At 48.7% G+C, this 19,626-nt stretch overlaps 1 protein-coding gene across 2 annotated transcripts in view; it reads left to right on the top strand.

Moving 5' to 3' along the window:
- Positions 1 to 19,626, top strand: part of EXO1 (exonuclease 1) — an 88,731-nt gene that overhangs the window by 55,169 nt on the left and 13,936 nt on the right. For both annotated transcript variants that reach the window (XM_068129080.2, XM_068129081.2), the window contains exon 12: positions 5,805 to 6,357. In XM_068129080.2, coding sequence (XP_067985181.1) covers positions 5,805 to 6,357 — 553 coding nt within the window. The remainder of the gene's footprint in view (positions 1 to 5,804; positions 6,358 to 19,626) is intronic.

The raw sequence follows: 19,626 nt of genomic DNA, 5'->3' as shown, positions 1-19,626 counted from the left end.
TTTCAAATTTTGATTCATCGGTCCAGAAGACCTTCTTCCAGTCTTCAGTAGTCCACTGGCGGTGCTTCATGTCCCAGCTAAGCCTCTTTTTCTTATTTTTCCATCTTGGCAATGGCTTTCTTACTGCCACTCGACCTGTCAAACCTGCAGCTCGAAGTCTTCTCTTCACAGTTGAAACTGAGTCTTGCTTACTTCGACCAGTGTTAAGCTCTGCTTGAAGCTGTTGTCCTGTGAGCCATCTATCACGCAAGCTGTTGACTCTCAGAAACTTGTCTTCTGATTCTGTTGTGGCTTTGGGTCTGCCAGACCTCTTCCTGTCAGAGTTTCTTCCAGTTTCCAAATGCCTTTTGATGCAGCGCAATATTGTCCAAATAATGCTTCAGAGGGTGTAATAACAGTCTGTTCCAATACTGCTTTCATACAGATAGGGGGTTTGTAATCAAGTAATCAGCAGAGGTTGGGACACCTGTAGGAATTGTTTGCATCAACTTTCAAGGCTTAATTTACTTGCATTGCTGCAGAACAGCTGTACGTTGTTAACCTATTACATGTTCCCTGAAGAAGGCCTTTTTTTTTTACAATATAACTGTGCAATGTACATTATTTCTTCGTTTTTGCTAACCTAAACTTTTTTTTAACCTCAAGCAGTTTACTGCTTACCTTTGTACCATTTCAGGTTATTCACTGGACTTGAATTGCTTAAATTTCAATAAAAACTGGAAAAATTGAGGTGTTCTAAAACTTTTGACCGGTAGTGTATGTCTGTATATTTGTGAATATGTAAAATATACAGACATAACTATATATAGTATGTCAAAACGTCTTTTTCATCTTCTTCATCTTCAAATTTTAAAAACAAATTTCGCCATGTTGTTTTAGAGTACAGTGAAACTTCCTCCAACGCGGGGGATACGTTCTGGGATAACCTCGTGTTGGAGGAATTCGCGTTGTAGGAATCATTAAGCGGATGGGGAAAATGGGGATATGTTCCAGGCTCCCAAAAACTGACCCTAAAACAGCCTTTCTTCCTTTTTTTAACATGTTTCTTTGTATGGAATGGTGCAGCATTATTAAATGAATGAATGAATGAATGAATGATCGTTTTAAGGCCATTTTCCCCACTAGAGCGGGGGTTAGCCAAATATACATTAAATTAAATTATTAGTAAATTAAATTAAATTAAATTATTATTAAATATACATTAAAATAAGTCTTGTTATATAATAAGTCTAATAAATATATAATAAAATAAGGTTAATAATAAAATAAGTCTAATAAATATATAATAAAATAAGGTTTTTTGTTTATACATTAAAATAAGTGTTAGTATCATAATAGTACTGTATCATTGCAAAATAACTCACCTTATTGTGAGGTGGTTGTTGGAGGTTTCGGTGATGATTTGCTGGTGGGTGGTGTTGAATTGCTGCTGGTAGCTGTTGAAGTAGGCCTAAAGAATTGTGTTATAGGCACTTGCTTTGCCTTCTGTTTTAACTCCCTGTGAAGTTCTGTGTATGGATTTAAAGCTGACTCTATGGCCCACTTGAACTTTAGGCTTCTTTCCACAAAAGGATCTATCCTTACAGCAATTTATTGGGCAGTTTTTATTGCCTTGAAGAGCTCCTCCAGCAGTTTGGTGGTTAAGTCTGCCTTTTCTGGCTCTTCATCATATTCTTCATTGTCTTCTTCATGAGATGTCTGGGTCGCAAGTTCTTCAAGTTCTTCAGTGGACAGTTCTTCTCCATGGGTCTTCAACAGTTCTACTTCTTCTTCTTCCATGTCATCAAATCCTTCCCTTCCAATATGTTTTGCAAGATCAATGATCCTCTTTACTTCTTCTTTCTGACCAGGGAAACCCCATCCACTGAAGCAGTTTTCTGGTTCTGATCTTCGTTCCAGACACTCAATCTTTTCTCCATTTTTTCAACAAGTGTGTCTCTCCTGCTAACGTATGATGTTGCAATGGAGGCTCCTACACGAACGCTGGAACGGATTTTATCTTCGGCCTTCCGTACCGTCCTAATGGTTGATTCATTCACGCCATATTGCCTGGCCAAAGATGAAGCAGAAACTGATGATGATTTATTCAGGATATCAAGTTTGACCTCCATGGTCATTGTTTTCCTCCTCTTCTTGTCTGGTTGGTTCAAATTGGGTCTTTTGGGAGCCATAATGATCGACGTAAGTTCACTTGATGGCGACAGGTGGCAGCTCGTGCCGCGCGTGTATATAAATTAAATAGTAATTAAGCAAGGTAATAAGGTATAAGCAAAAAGAATAAAATCTTTGGGAAAACGCCGGCCATTTTTGTCGCAATTAATCCAGAATGTAAAATCGAACTGCGAGCGATGACGGCAGGTGGCGACTCGTATCATCGTATGTATAAATTAAATATTAATTAACCCTTGTCCACACAAGGGGGGTCTTTTTAGCCTTGTATTTAGCCTAAGAACACCTGCCTTGTGTGGGCAAGGGTTAAGTAAAGTTCAGTACAGTAACAAGGAATAAGAATAATATAAATCTTTGGGAAAACACCAGCCACGATCGCGTAAATGCGAAACACACTCTCGCGTTGCGGAGATTTTGACGCATTTAATTCAACATGTATATTGGAAACCGCGTTCGATGAAGCCACGTTGGAGGAAGTTTTACTGTATCTATAAAGCTAATGTAAGAAACACATTGGTGACGTACCTATATTCATCAGCGCTAATTTTTACTGAGTGTTTGTCTGTTTTGGTTGAGAAAAGTGTTTGTCCGTATGTATATATGTATGTCCCCTCAAACGTATACCAATCAGAGCTGAGGATCTGGTCACATGACAGGCTGATGTTATTACGTCTGATGTCATGACGGCGGTACGGCGGCTGACTCTCCACACTCCGGCATTTTGATTCCAATTTCGTTCAGGCCGAACATATCGTCGAACCTGTCATATATCACAATCGCCATGCTCTACCTTTACGTCTTTCATTCAGTGTGAAACACAAACAAACTGATTGTTAAAATGACCATCAAATATTGAAAGCATTAATGTTACGGCTCTTCCAAAAAAAACTGGTACGTATATGCCTTAGGCTTCATGCCTTGCCTTCGGGCCGCATCAGACAAATTAAGCGCAGGTTTCTTAATACAGTTGTGTATCGTTTTCGTAATAGTAATCATAATAATAACAATAATATAGTAAATAGGACCATAACACTTTGATTCCAATGTCGTGAATACAAAGATAATGGATTGAAGCGGTGTATGGTTCATGAATCGATGATAAGCGGTGTACGGTACCAGCAACCGTGGAAGTAAGGAATTCGCCTAGGTTTTTTTGATAGCATGTTATTAACCCAACCATTGTGGGGTATGTAGATTACAGAAGATCTTCCCTCAGTTCTGGAAGTAAAACTTACCTCACGGATGTCGGGATTCCTCCAAATTGCTTTGTTTAATGTTATAAACAACATTAGTGTCTGTTTTGAAAAGCGAATCATATGTGTTTGTGGTTTATAATATTTTACAAGCCCAGCTATGCCGCTGTTAGACTTTCGGTCTTGTTTTGTTTCTTTGACTTGATTAATCGAGATGGAGATATGGGCAAAATAGAATGTACGACAAAAAACCCGGCTGAAAGTCCACCATTCCCCATCACCTTATGGAATTGTTCCTCTTATCTAAGATAAAGAAAGACTCCACTTTTGTTCACTTTTGTTTCTGTTTATTAAAACTCAAAAAGGTAGGGGATAACGTACTAATTCAAGATATTGACTAACTAACGAACTAATTAACTTTAACGAAGCCTGTCTGTTCAACCGGTCGTGGCATGGTACAATCTTCTCCTTTGTAGATCTTCTCCTTCGCTCTTGGCCAGCGCAGCTCTCTCCTCGCGAAGTCCCACTTGTCTCTTATATCATGAAAAACTCACTTCCATATATGGAATGGAATTTAAGACTCCGCACAGACTTTTTCGGCTCAGACAGTGGAACGGTCTGCTTTCCATCTCAGAGAATTATAAGGGCCATCTTAGACAGCTGTCACAGTTAACGTGATGGAACACCTTCTTATCTCTCTTTTGTAGGTCATTCCTTGACCTGTGCACGCAAGCTCTTTTCTCCTACAGATTCCATTTCTACAGGGTTATACAAAACATACATTTGGAGAAAGAAATATATGAACACATATATTTTTGGTATTCTCCCACAACCTCACAACCCCTGATCCACCATCACCCCGACTAACCCACACCCGACATCCCCCCTTTCATAACTCACAGAGAAAACAGGCATGGCTAAAGATGCCTATGCCTCTGCAGCGATGTATGGTGAGGTGCACGAAGCATGCCGATCCACACAGGTAGCAATAATAAGAATTTTGACTTCACTGTTCCATTACATATGGAGGGCACTGTACATCCATTAACATTTGACTAAAACATATTCTCCACACAAACTACCCAACAGATGATGGACCAAATTTGGTACGATGCATCAGAATGGCAAGGTCTCATGGGGTTGTGCTCACCATCCAGATGTGCCCCCTATACATGGGATGAAAGGGTGGTTTTGCCCCAAATATTGGTATTTCATTTTAAAAATCTTCTTCTCAGAAACTGCCAGACAGATCCAGACAAAACTCGCCACGAGGCATTGGGACCATACCCTTAACCTTAAATTGTGCTCCTCGTGGTCGTATCTCCTTGGGAAAGGGTGCCATGGGCCCCCCTCCCTGAAATCCCTCATTTTCATAAAACATCTCCACAACTACCTGAGCAATACGGACCAAATTTGGTACCACGTATCAGGACAGTAAGGTCTCATGGGGTTGTGCTCCCCATCTGTATCCACCCCCTATAAGAGGATGACCTCTCTACTTCCCCCACTTCTACTTCCTCTTCCCTTCTCTCCTCAGTTTTTGCCATTTTCCACTTTGCATTCCCACTCTGACCGTGAAAGTATTCACCAAACAACTCAAAATTATTTTCTTCAAGCTTTTGCTTTACTCTTCTTCTACCTAACCCTCAATAATAAAAAAATTTTTAAAAGGTAATTGCTCCCACCGTGCCTACTAACTTCTTATATACACCTCCACGTCTTATCCTGATGGTCTTCATGGTGCAATTTATAATGTTTCAATGTCCTCTTTTTCCCGTGTTGAATTATATATTCCATTACAATTCACTTTTCTTTTTCCTCTTCAAAAGTTTGTTTTCAAATAAATCCTTCAACCATACCAATACATACAGCTCTTCCTTTCTAAATTTCCTAAACTCGCCTTTATATCACCCCTCCTCCAACGTTTTCAAACGTATATCCGACTTGCAAATTTCAAGAACCCCAGCTTGCAATGGATGTTTGTATTTCATTAATTGTTCCTTTTATACATCTTGTCTGTTCCTCCTCGAATCCTCCACTGTCTGTTTGCTGCCCTCCTTATACTTGCCTCTATCCTACAAACCCTATCCCATACCAGCATCCCACTCAATGTGCCCTCCCTCTATGTCTTCCTATACCCATTCCATCACTACCTTCCCCATACCTCCCGCCTTCAAATCTCCCACCTCACCCCTCCCCTTAAAATCGCCCACCTCACCCCTCCCCTCTAAATCTCCCCTCACCCCTCCCCTTAAAATCGCCCACCTCACCCCTCCCCTTATAATGTCCCCCTCACCCTTCCCCTCTTCCCCTCCCAAGGACGCGTACGCAAGCACACCACGACCGAGCTCTTTTTATATATTAATTACATGCACATGCAAGTTTATTTTTTGTTTAGTTATTGGTGCTAAGTTTGTGTCCTTGCTGCTTGTCACCATGCAGATTTTTCTCCAATTCAAAACCAAGGGAATGTGAGGAAAGGAAGGAGCTTGTTGCAAAAGAGATGACGATGAGCAAACTGCATTGTGCACAGGATGCGGACACAGAAGACTCCATTCATTGCAATGACACATTGATAAACTGCTCTCCATCAAAACCAGAAACTAAAATGTCAGCAGACTCTTTTCAAGCCGAACAATCAGAGGAATCTGCAGTTGAAATTGAACATGGCACACAAAGACAGCGTGGATCCTATGGTGCATTTATTTGGCCCAATGTGAAAGATGACGAAGAAAACGCTTGCAAAGCAGATTCTGTTGTCAGTATGTTGAGCCAATTCAAAATGCAGCCTGTGCACCGGAAAAGCATGGCGAGTCGTAACCCCTTTGCTGTCGTCAATCATTTGTCTTCAAACTCTGTGATCAAAGAGACGGAGAGCTTTGATTCCGGCTTCTCTGAGGAATCCACATCGTCATCTCAGAAGTTATTCCTTTTATCTGGCTCACCAAGCAGCTGGGATGAGGGTTGTAGTTCCCAAACAGAAACATTTAATCAGGTGAGATTAACTGCACTTTTCTAAAGCAAATGATTGGTTAACGTTTATTATACAGTTCCTTCACAAAGTATTCATACCCCTTGATCTTTTCCACATTTTGTTGTTTTACAGCCTGAATTTTAAATGGCTAACATTTAAAGTTTTTGGCACTGATCTTTTTTCTCCCATAATATGGGAATTCACATAATATCCGACAATGACAACGTGGATTTAATTTTTTTTTTAGAAATTTTTGCAAAATAATTAAAAATGAAAAGCTGAAGTGTCATGACTCAATAAGTATTCAATCCCTTTGCTATGACACTCCAGATTGAGCCCAAGTGCATCCAATTTCCTTTCCCTTCAGATGTCTCCACAACTTCATTGGAGTCAGCCTGTGGCCAATTAAATTGATCGGACATGATTTAGAAAGAAACACACCTTTCTATATAAGTCCCACAGTTGACAGTGCATGTCAGAGCGGAAACTTTACCATGAAGTCCAAGGAACTGTCAAGAGATATAATTGTGAAGAGGCATAGATCTGGGAAAGGGTATAAAACAATTTATAGAGGGTTTAAAGTTCCCAAGAGCACACTGAACTCCATCATTAGGAAATGGAAAGAATATGGAACTACCCAGACTCTTCCTAGAGCTGGCCGTCCGACCAAACTGAGCAACCAGGCAAGAAAGGACCTTGGTCATTGAGGTGACCAAGAACCCAATGACCACTCTGACAGAACTACAGAGTTCCGTGGCTGAGATGGCAGAACGTGCCGGAAGGACAACATTCTCTGCAGCACTTCACAAATCTAGGCTTTATGGGAGAGTGGCCAGACGGAAGCCACACCTGAGAAAAGGGCACAAAACAGCATGCCTGGAGTTTGAAAAAAGCGCAAGAAAGACAGAGCATGATGCAAAATATTATGTGGTCTAATGAGAATAAAATTGACATATTTCGTCTGAATGCAAAGCGTTACATATTGTTGCGAATATGGAATTTGGCCTCCATATCCGCTTGTAAATATTCCCCTATTTCCCCAATACTCCCCAACTATCCCCAATCCCCCATTCCCTAGTCCCATTGTCTGTAAACAACACTCTGTAGAACCGACCTTCCCCTTTTTCCCCCATTAAATGTCGTGCCCAGGTCCACCGCATCTCACGTAGACAACTTTCGGACATCTTGCTAGTTATTCTTAGTCTATGTCAGTTAAGGACTCGTTTCCATTAATTCCGACTCTTCGTTGCACCAGAATGTGATTATATGGCACCAGTAGTGAGTTTAGGACCTTCCCATGCCTCCTCCCGTCTTCTTCCCCAAACAACAACAACAACAACTACAACAACGGCGCTGCGCGGAGGAGTGTGCATCCTCACACCGGCTCGGTTAGCCGCCATTGACGATGCGCTCCGACGGGGTTACCACGAAGGGGCTCCTTGTCAGCCCCTCGTCAAGGGCGGAGCCGGTAACCCCCCCCCCCCCCAGCACGCACCCAATGAGAAGCAACGAGCCGATTCCATCTGGGGCGGAGCTAACGAGCCGAGGGCGTGTCACTCCCCGCCGGATATACGCGGCCACGTACCGGACGGGACGTCAGATGCGCCCCGAGCTTGAGAAGACAAGAGAGCCACCTCCGAGCGCTGAGAGACCTCCTGCATCTTTTGGGCCGCGCTATCCTGTCCCTGAGCACAAGGTGCACCTTGTGCTGGCCATCGAATACCCGCTTTCCTTGCCATCAATCCCCGTGTGAGTCAGTTTTTGTCCTGTTTATCTGTCATCTGTCGGGGCTATTATAAGACCGTAATTAAGTGCCTATCTTACTATGCTGTACCTCTCATCCCTGTAATCTGACCTTCCGCCCTAATATAATCTCCTCCGGAGGTCTTGAGAACCGTATCCCTGGTGTCGTGTCATTTTAATCCAGCAGTTGTGTCCTTTTCCTTCATTGATTTAGCATAGCGCGATTTGGTCAACGTCGGGTGGAATCGGGTGAGTTGGGGAAGAATCGGGGCAACTGTTAGGTCGCGGCAATACCACCGCTCGGTAAATAACATCTAAGCCGCGTCCGTAACAATTGGTGTCGAGGAGTGGAATTCGAACCCGGGACTAAATTTATTAGGCCCAAATTTGTAGTAGAATCGATTCGGAGCGCGTTTCCCGCGCGAAATTATAACGGCGAAATTTGATTTTGTTATACGAAAATAAAAACCCGAATTTTGAAAGTCGCGCTATGGCAGACCAAGACAGCTGGGGTCCGGTAGTGGAGAGTGAGGCAGGGTCGGTCCAGGACCAAATTGAGGGACGCGAGGAGAGCGAAGCAGTGAGGGTAGCAGGTTCGCAAAGTAGCGCCGTCACGCACGAAGTAGCGGGCGCGCAAAATGGCGCCTCGCAGATGGCCACGGCGTCCACGCCCGCGACCGTGGCAGCGCCCCTGGTGGATTTGAACCTTTTTTTTATACAAATAAAGGCCCTTATGGCCCAGAATAGTGAGCGATTGGAGGGCCAAATGGGGGTAATGGGGAACCGGATGGATGCTCAGGGTGAGCGATTAGAGGGCCAAATGGGGGTAATGAGGGACGAAGCGAGGGGTACCGGTGAGGGGTTAGACAATAATTTTAAGGAGTTAGACAAGAAATTTGGGAAGTTAGACAATAATTTTGAGGGGTTAGACAATAATTTTAAGGAGTTAGACAAGAAATTTGGGAAGTTAGACAATAATTTTGAGGGGTTAGACAACGGGATAAAAGAGGTGAGAAATGGGTTAATAGGGTTAGAAAACAGTATGGAAGGCAAATTGAGGGACATGAGGGACCAAGCGGAAAGGGAAGTTAACCAAATGGGGCAGCAGATAGAGGGGGTCAGAATGGGGGAAGAAGCCAAACTGGATGCTCACAGGGAGGAAATGGAGCAGATTAGGGTGGCATCTGGGCAGGAGATGCAAGTGATGGGAGAGGAGATCAGGAGAGGAGTGAGTGAGGAGGTCGGAGGAGTGCGCGAGGAGGTGAGGCACTGTAAGGAGCGCATGGAGAAGGAGGTGAGAAAGGGGACTGTAAAATTGCAAGGTGGTATAGAGGAGTTGACGCTGGGAGTAGAACAACTGACAGTGGGACAAAAGGAGTTGGGGGACCAGGTAAAGAAGAACACAGCGGTAATAGAGGGTTTAAAATCGACACAGAAGGAGATGAAAAAGGACGTAGGGGTAATTAAAAAAGAGTGTCAGACGGTACATGAGGACCTGATGAGGAAAATGGACAAGGTGATGGAGGTTAAAGAGCGGGAGGTGCGGGAGCACATAGAAAAAAATAAAGTGGAGTTAGAGGAAGAACTTAAAGGGGCGCACGAAGAGATGAAGGAGGTGAAGCAGAAATTAGAAGAAGTGGAAGAAGGGGTGAGCGAAATTAAGAAGCGACGGAGAGAGGATAAGAAAGAGATAAAGGAGGAAGTAAAAGAATTGGTCCAAAGTCTGTGTTCGGATCGTGATGATGTGCTCATTAACCGGATGAGGGATTCGCAGGTGATGGAGGAGAAGCGAAGAGAAAGAGGACCCGGTGTAAGTGGTGACCAATATGGTCGTGCGTATGATGCGCCAGGTGATTTAATAAGCTTGGGGGTCGAGATAGACCCGGATGTTCGTTAGAGGCCACGAGTGAGGTGTATGGCTGGTCCGGAGGGTATGGAACGAGAGGTGCGAGATGTGGGTGAGCAAGGTTGTGGTGGTATGGAATGGGTAGCGGGTTGCGGAGGTGTGACCCATGCATCGACACCAACAGGGGTAGTTGTTGGAGGGACCGGGGAGGCACGAGAGCCCCTTGGGGGTAATGTACTGTGGGGGCCCGGCCGGTTCGGCCCCGCGCTGACCCCGCAAGGAGCGACGCACGGGGTCCGGCAGGCGGGCAACGACTCGCATGCGAGGTGGTCCCACAAGGTCCCACTCGCGCCGTATGACGGCAAGAGTGATCTACGCGCGTACCTGGCGCAGTTCGACTGTGTGTGTAAGGGCAACGGTTGGGGTGAGGACGAAGGTGGAGTACACCTGGTGGCCGCATTGCGCGGCGCGGCGGCGGAGGTGCTGACGGCATTACCAGCGGGTGCTCTCACCCTGCCAGCCCTCCGCGACGCCCTAATTAATCGATTCGGCATAGAACAGCAGAGCGAGCTTGTTAAAGCTCAGCTCGCGCTGCGAAAGCGCAAGCCCCAGGAAGCCATCGGGGAACTTGCCCACGACATTCGCCGCGCAGTGGGGATCGCACATGCTAGCATGGCAGCGGATTCCCGGGAAAGCCTGGCGCTGGACCATTTTATCCAGGCCCTCCCGGACATTGAGCTCCGGCAACAGCTCGCCATGTGGCGCCCGCAGACTCTGAGCCAGGCGGCTGACGCTGCGGCCCGTTGGGAAGCAGCGAGGCCCCTGGCCCGGGGGGGCGAGCGTCTCGCAATGGCGGTCCGCCAGGTGGGACCCCCGATGGAGGGCGGACCCCTTAGGGGGCCCGCCCACGACGTGGGTCCTGACCTGGCGGGCATGGTCCGGAGGCTGGTGGACCAGCGCCTGGCAGGACCTGGACCATGGCAGGCGGCCCCGGAGGTGGCCCGCGGTGGACCACGAGCGGGTAATCCAATTCGGACCTACAGGGGGGGAAATTTGGAATTCCGGAGGCAAGCACCTTATCAGGTGAGGTGCTATACCTGCAACCGTCTGGGTCACCTGGCGCGCACTGTCGATCCGCGCGCCGGGATGATCCCCGGCGGTTGAGGTCCTCAACTCCGCCCAGGGGGGAGCGGGTTAGCCGACCCCAGACACCCCCCCGCCAGACCCCGGGAAACTAGAAGGTGTCGGGCACGTAGGGCGGTGTTCGGCAGCAGAGGATGGAGGAGAGCCCTCATTGACGCGACAGGTCATTTATTGTGGCCAAATTGGAACCGGTAGCCTGACAATTAGATGCAAAATTGCCGGCGTGGGGGTAGACGCCGTAGTGGACACAGGAGCTAGCGCCACGATCATCAGCCCTGTGGTCCTTGATTCGAGCGCAGGTGGCTGGGATAAGATCCAGCGCCTGCAAAATTATAGTTTGCAGCTTGCTACCGGGGTAACGGCCCCGATCATAGGGCGTGGTTCTGTGACCCTCAAGTTAGGGTCGGTAAGGAGGGAGATAGATGTTTGGGTGGCGGAGGTGTGCGACCCATGTTTAATAGGGTTGGACCTGTTGACTGCCAGCGGCTGTAAAATCGACTTGTGCCGGGGGATCCTGCAGGTGGGAGTAGAAGAGCTGCCGTTAGGGGGAGTGAGCACGGCCGAGAGAGCGGAGCTGGAGGCTTCCGAGGCCGTGACCATCCCCCCAAGGGCCGAGGCGATAGTGCCGGCCCGGTGGGGAGCTCGCCCAACATGGCAGGAGTCCTGCGGCCTGGTCGAACCGGTGGCAGCGCAGTCCATACCGGGTTTAATCGTGGGCCGCACCCTTGTAAAAACGGACGGACCGGTAGTGGCCGTCCGAGTAATAAATATGAGTACAGAACCACGCACTATAGTAAGGGGCACGAGGGTAGCTGGCTGCACCCCAGTTGAGGAAGTCGCGACAGTGAGGGGCGAGAACGTCCAGCCGAGCCGACCCCGGGGGGAGCCTTCAATAACAAGTAGGAATTGGCCCGATCCCATTTGCGAGATGGTAAATCGTAGTAGCGTAGAGTTGGGAGGTACCCAGAGGGAGGCCTTGCACAAACTGGTTGGATCCCATTTGGACCTCTTCTCCCTGTCCACCGAGGATATTGGACGTACGGGCCTGGTGAAACATCAGATCCACACCGGTGAGGCCCGGCCTATTCGTCAGGCCGCCCGACGGCTCCCTTGGAGCAAGAGGGCGGAAGCTGACGAGCAGGTTGAAAAAATGCTCGACGCAGGTGTGATCGAGCCCTCGGGAAGTCCTTGGATGTCACCTGTTGTGCTGGTCAAAAAGAAGGATGGGACCACGCGGTTCTGCGTGGACTATCGCCAGCTAAACAACGTGACACTCAAGGACTCATATCCCCTGCCAAGGATTGATGACACCCTCGATGCCGTTGCGGGCTCAAATTGGTTCACAACTTTGGACCTCAAGAGTGGGTATTGGCAGGTGGAGATGGATAGGGCAGGGAAGGAGAAAACGGCATTTTCCACAGGTAAGGGACTGTATCAGTTTACTGTGATGCCGTTTGGTTTGTGTAACGCCCCCGCCACCTTTGAAAGATTGATGGAGCATGTACTGGGCGGCATGCCATGGCAATCATGCCTGGTGTACCTGGATGACGTCCTGGTACATGCCCAAACGTTCCCCCAGGCAGTAGCTAATTTGGACCAGGTGTTCGGGTGCCTCAGACAGGCAGGGTTGAAGCTGAACCCGAGTAAGTGCACTTTGTTTGCAAGAGAGGTGGCCTATCTAGGTCACGTGATCGGCCGCGAGGGGGTAAAAACGGACCCAGACAAAATTAAAGCGGTAGAGGAGTGGCCCGCACCACGTACCATCAAGGAGGTGCGGGGATTTTTGGGACTCTGCTCCTACTACCGGCGCTTTGTGGCGAAATTTGCGGAGTTGGCCCGTCCCCTCCACCGGCTTACGGAGAAGGGGATGCGATTTAATTGGACACGGGAGTGCCACGAGGCCTTCCAAAAATTGAAGGGGTGTCTAACATCCGCACCCCTTCTAGCTTACCCCACTAGCGACGGGGCATTTACCCTGGACACGGATGCGAGCCAGGAAGGATTGGGCGCAGTTTTGTCTCAGACACAGGAGGGCGTGGAGAGAGTGATTGGTTATTATAGTCGGGCCTTAAGTAGGCCCGAGAGAAATTATTGCGTCACTCGCAAAGAGTTATTGGCTATGCTGGCTGCCATGAACCATTTCCACCCGTACTTGTACGGGCGGAAATTTTTGGTTAGAACTGACCATTCCTCCTTGCAATGGCTCCTTCGGTTCAAGGAACCAGAGGGCCAAATTGCAAGGTGGTTGGAAAAGTTGCAGCAGTACGATTTTGATGTGGCCCATAGGGCCGGGAAGGCCCATGGTAATGCGGACGCACTCTCTCGGCATCCTTGTCTGGGGGAAAACTGTAAATTTTGTGCGAGACACGAGGAGAGGGAGCAATTGGGCGATTCGGACCCGACCCTCGTTGTCCGGGCAACCCGGGTGAGAGGGCCAATTTTGCCACTAACCGCGGACGAAGAATTTGGAGAGTTGGCTTGGAGCACGGCCCAGCAGGAGGATCCTGTTCTAGGGCCGGTGTTCCAATGGGTCAAATTGGGGCAAAGACCAAAGGGGGAAGAGGTCACCCCCCTCGGGGCGCAAACAAAGGCGTATTGGGCTCAGTGGCAGACCCTGGAATTGAAAGGCAACATCTTGTATCGCAAGTGGGTGGAGGTTCCCTCTGATAGAACTTCCTGGCTGGTGATAGTCCCTGACAAATTCAAGAACGTCATATTGCAACAGGTGCATGGTACCCGCTCCGGCGGCCATTTGGGCAGGACAAAGACAATATCTCGGGTCCGCCGGAGGTTCTATTGGGTGAATATGGGGCGCGACATACAGGACTGGTGTCGGAGATGCGACGCCTGTTCTGCCAAAAAGGGACCAGCACGGAGGATGAGGGCCCCCCTTCAATTACATCAGGTGGGGGCTATCTTGAGCGGGTGGCTATGGATATTCTAGGACCGCTGCCCCGCACCCGCCAAGGTAATAAGTATATCCTCGTTGTAATGGACTATTTCACCAAGTGGCCGGAGGCCTACGCCCTCCCCAACCAAGAAGCAGGGGTGGTAGCGCAGGCCTTCGTGGAAGGATTTGTGTGCCGGCATGGGATTCCACAGGAGTTGCACACCGACCAGGGACGAAATTTTGAGAGCAAATTGCTAAAAGATGTGTGCAGTCTCCTGTCAATTCGGAAAACCAGAACAACGCCTTTAAGACCTCAATCTGACGGGATGGTGGAAAGATTCAACCGAACTCTAATCCAACAACTGGCACTGTTCACCGCCACCCGTCAGGATGACTGGGACGAACATCTCCCTTACTTGCTCATGGCCTACCGAACCAGCCAGCACGGGGCCACCGCATGCAGTCCAGCGTTGCTTATGTATGGGCGGGAGTTACGGGCTCCCGCCGACTTGCTATGCGGTCCCGTGCCAGACACAGTGGTTAACCCGCCGAGGGAGGGGTACGCACGTCACCTAGAGGAAGGCATGGAGCTAGTCCATGCCTTCGCCCGCCGCCAACTCCATCTGGCGGGGGAAAAGATGAAGCGCAGGTACGACGACCGGAGCCAGGGGAGTCAATACGCTCCGGGGATGAAGATTTGGTTCTTTAATCCCCGGAGGCGGAAGGGAAGGTGCCCAAAACTCACCTCCCCCTGGCAAGGCCCAGGAGTCGTCCTGTCGCAAATCTGTGACGTGGTCATTAAGATCAAAATGGGGCCACGAGCCCTCCCTCGGATCGTCCACGCCGACCGGATAAGACCTTACACCGGCGAGCAGGCGCCCCCGTGGATTGCCTCGGCTTTAGATGCCGAGGCGGGACCCAGTACCTCTGAATAAGGGGGGCTTATTAGTGCCAGAGGACTGGGGGATTGAGGAGCGATGTGCCCGGTGGGTAAGAGTGGCATCCCTGCCACCCTGCCCAAGTGGGGGGCAAATGCGCAATAGCTTATGGGGTGTATGGCAGTGAAAACTAGCCCGGGTGGGTTAGGTTATATTGATAGGGCCCTAGAAAGATGACATTAGGTGACATTAAGTTTAGTTAGTGACTGATACCTGTAGTGGGGACGCAGGTAGATTAGTGTGGATTATAATGACGAGGGAGCGCAATAGTTTAAAGGGACGACTGGGAAGCGCAAGTTTCAGAGGGGAGTAGTTAGATGAGATGATGCTGTGTGAGGATTGAACAGGTGTGATTGCACAGGTGTGCAACTGGACAGGTGTGTGGAGCAGTGTGTGAGTAGTGAGTGTTGTGGATCAGCGCGAATGCGCTTGGGGAGAGAAGGGTGCAGGTGGCACCAGGTGTGAGAGCACAGGTGTGCAAGTACAGGTGTGTGGAGAGAGTTGGAGTAAGTGGTACGGAGTGGTGTGCATGGTGCGAAGGTGTGGATGGGGGAAGAGTGGACCCCTTTCACGAGTACCCGGGGCGGGTAGTGTAAGTGTTAGGTAGAGGGTATAGGTAAATTGTGGTTGGATATTGGCATTTGTGGTGCGGTTGCAGAATGGTGTTGTGAATGGGTGCATTAGTGTTGTGGAAATGGCTGGGCGTGTAGCCTGTTAGTGTGTGTAGTTGGTTGGGCACTCCACCACTGTGAGGATGTCGGCCAGGTGAGGCCGCAGGTGGGCTCTGGGAGCCGGTAGTTGTGAGTGGGTGCCTGAGGATCCCGGGTGTGGATCGGGCAGCCCAGTGCCAGAGAGGGCACCGAGTGGGGAGAGCGCCAGAGGGCCTTCCCCAGGTAGTTAGGTTAGGGTAAGGAGCAGGTAAGCTCGGAGGCAACTGCAGTGGTGGAGGTGTGCAGGTGGGTAGACCCACTGGGAGAGGTACACGCCACAGCCCAGAAATTGTGCGAGGGCACCGGGAGATGAATCGGGGGAGTGAGACCCCAAATTGAAAAGCACCACAGTTTGGCCAATGGGAATTGGTTTTTAGAACCCATAGTGTAAGAGGGCCAATGGTTTGGCCGGAGAAAGACCCCGGGTAGTGTAAAGTTGTTAAAGTCATTTAGGAAATAGTTAGGATTGATGAACCTGTCGCACCATGCGCAGCCACTTGCCTGTGGTGATGATGATGACTCCACACCTGTGTTTTCTTTGTTTTGTTGCAGGAAATGAGATTGCTGTGGATTTGTGAGACGCATCACGACGTGGATGAGACATTGGGGTGATTCCATCTCTCCCTCCCTAGGAGGGACTGATGATGAATTGGTGATAGCAAATTATGATGTTGCGTTGGAGATGGCAAATTTTGATGAGAGTTGAAAATGGCAAATTTGATTGGTTAGGAGGGAGAGAAGACGAATTTGGTTTATGGGAGGAACGGGGAAGACAGTAGGGATGTTTGTTGATTTGTAAAGTAGATGTTTATGGGTAGTGTTGTGTTTTGTGGATACAGTAAGGGGTAAGGGAGGGGCCATGTAGGTTACCTGGTGGGGGGGGGGGGGGGCGTACGATAGGAACGTACCTGTCTCACCTGGTTCCCATGTGCCCCCAGTGTGCATCATCTTGTATTGCGTGCACTTTTGCGCCCTTACCACCTTACTCACTTGTCTGCTTCTTTTGTCTCCCACCTCCGAGGATCTGGCTTTGGGGCAGAGAGAGAGGAGAGAGGGGTGCTGGCTCCGCAGTTGTGGGCCTGCACTTTCGCTGCTTGCTGCTTGGATCGATACACCATATGGACCGCAATGTTTGTGGCCACCCACAATGGACCGCAGCTCTTTTGCGGCCAAGCACCACCCGTGGATGGACCTATGGGTCAACGTGGCACCTATGCCATACAGGTGAACCACTTTTAGTTGACACCACTGAAGGCCACAATATAGAAATGGACGCGGTTGGCGCCTTTCTTTGTTTTTTGAAAGAGGCAAGAACACCAAGTGCACCACACGAAGGCAAGACCAGCGGCAGAACATCGGCCGGCTGTGACACCACCGGTGATTCATAAACACTTTATTGGTGCACCGGATGGTGCTGACTGTGTGAAGGGGTGGTGCTTTTGATGCTTGGAAGGGGTGCTCTGCACATTATTAAAGGCCGTAGGCCACAGAGCACTCGTGGGTTGGTGTATCGATGCTGGCATGCGTGCTCTCTCTATGCATAACATCTGCATGTGTCCCTCCAAAAACAGGTCCTGGATCGTAGTGTAAATATCAGCGTAGTCTTGTAAAAAATGCTCCCTACCGGCTGTATGTTTAGTTTGAGAATTCTTTCCGGATTCGGTTATCCTGTGGGTGTGTTTCTGAGAGGAGAAGGGTGCAACGTCGCAGGGGGACATATTTACTCATTTGTGAATATCTGTAAAACTGTCGCACTCAGGGTAGAGTTAATAGTAGTGGGAACTACATCTGAGTGCCACACTAAACTAGGTAAAAATTTATCGGGTCGGGACGCCCCGAGGGTAGAGAAGGGTGCAATGTTGCGAATATGGAATTTGGCCTCCATATCCGCTTGTAAATATTCCCCTATTTCCCCAATACTCCCCAACTATCCCCAATCCCCCATTCCCTAGTCCCATTGTCTGTAAACAACACTCTGTAGAACCGACCTTCCCCTTTTTCCCCCATTAAATGTCGTGCCCAGGTCCACCGCATCTCACGTAGACAACTTTCGGACATCTTGCTAGTTATTCTTAGTCTATGTCAGTTAAGGACTCGTTTCCATTAATTCCGACTCTTCGTTGCACCAGAATGTGATTATATGGCACCAGTAGTGAGTTTAGGACCTTCCCATGCCTCCTCCCGTCTTCTTCCCCAAACAACAACAACAACTACAACAACGGCGCTGCGCGGAGGAGTGTGCGTCCTCACACCGGCTCGGTTAGCCGCCATTGACGATGCGCTCCGACGGGGTTACCACGAAGGGGCTCCTTGTCAGCCCCTCGTCAAGGGCGGAGCCGGTAACCCCCCCCCCCCCCCCCAGCACGCACCCAATGAGAAGCAACGAGCCGATTCCATCTGGGGCGGAGCTAACGAGCCGAGGGCGTGTCACTCCCCGCCGGATATACGCGGCCACGTACCGGACGGGACGTCAGATGCGCCCCGAGCTTGAGAAGACAAGAGAGCCACCTCCGAGCGCTGAGAGACCTCCTGCATCTTTTGGGCCGCGCTATCCTGTCCCTGAGCACAAGGTGCACCTTGTGCTGGCCATCGAATACCCGCTTTCCTTGCCATCAATCCCCGTGTGAGTCAGTTTTTGTCCTGTTTATCTGTCGTCTGTCGGGGCTATTATAAGACCGTAATTAAGTGCCTATCTTACTATGCTGTACCTCTCATCCCTGTAATCTGACCTTCCGCCCTCATATAATCTCCTCCGGAGGTCTTGAGAACCGTATCCCTGGTGTCGTGTCATTTTAATCCAGCAGTTGTGTCCTTTTCCTTCATTGATTTAGCATAGCGCGATTTGGTCAACGTCGGGTGGAATCGGGTGAGTTGGGGAAGAATCGGGGCAACTGTTAGGTCGCGGCAATACCACCGCTCGGTAAATAACATCTAAGCCGCGTCCGTAACAATATGGTGGACACCGAGCACAGCTTTTCACCCATCTAACACCATCCCTACCGTGAAGCATGGTAAAGGCAGCACCATGCTATGGGATGCTTTTCAGTGGGAGGGACTGGGAGACTTGTAAGGATAGAAGGACCAATGAATGGAGCCAACTACAGGCAAATCCTTGAGGAGGAACCTGCTTCAGATTGAAAAAGACCTTGGACTGTGGCGAAGATTTATGTTCCAACAGGACAATGACCCCAAGCATACAGCCAAATCAACACTGGAATGGCTTCAGAACAAAAACATGAAAGTCCTTGAGTGGCCCAGCCAAATCCGAGACTTGAATCCCATTGAGAACCTGTGAAAAGGCTGGAAGCTTGCTGTTCATCAACGCTCCCCATCCCACTTGACAGAGCCTGAGCAAATCTGCGAGGAAGAATGGGATAACCTCATTAAATCCAGATGTGTAACGCTGATAGACATACCCAATAAAATTTGAAGCTGTAATCGCTGCCAAAGGCGCCGCTATGGAGTATTGACTCGGGTGGGGCTGAATAATTATGTAAATTCGATATTTTGTATTTCATTTTCAATTATTTTGTAAAAGTTTCTTTAAAAAATAAAAATTCCACTTTGACATTATGGGGTATTATGTGTAGATCGGTGACAAAAAATGTTGATTTAATCCATTTTAAATTCAGGCTGTAACACAACAAAATGTGAAAAAGTCAAGGGATGTGAATACTTTCTGAAGGCACTGTACAATATAGCGAAAAGCATCAACCAAAGTCAAGGGATGTGAATACCTTGATTTACTTATAAAAAGCTAGTTGCCTTCACCAAAGGAGGGGGTATTGCACTGGGGTCTGTTTGCTTGTCTGCACAGAATATAATAGCGTAGGCCACATTCGCCACCTAGTGTACACACCATAGCCAGTAGTAGTACACGTTTTCTTTTTTCAACAGATAATTAATATACAATTGGAATGTGAGTACATCTATAAAGTATTGTCCTGTCCGCAGCGATTAAAATCAGCCTTGGACGAATAGCCGAACCAGCTTTATTACTCCTGAGGCAAGCAGCCAAAT

The sequence above is a fragment of the Myxine glutinosa genome, chromosome 9 (genome assembly GCF_964187855.1).
Source record: "Myxine glutinosa chromosome 9, kmMyxGlut1.1, whole genome shotgun sequence".
In the NCBI taxonomy this organism is placed as follows: Eukaryota; Metazoa; Chordata; class Myxini; order Myxiniformes; family Myxinidae; genus Myxine; species Myxine glutinosa.
The sequence above is the reverse complement of the archived record's forward strand: the minus strand, read 5'-3'. Positions and strand labels throughout refer to the sequence as shown.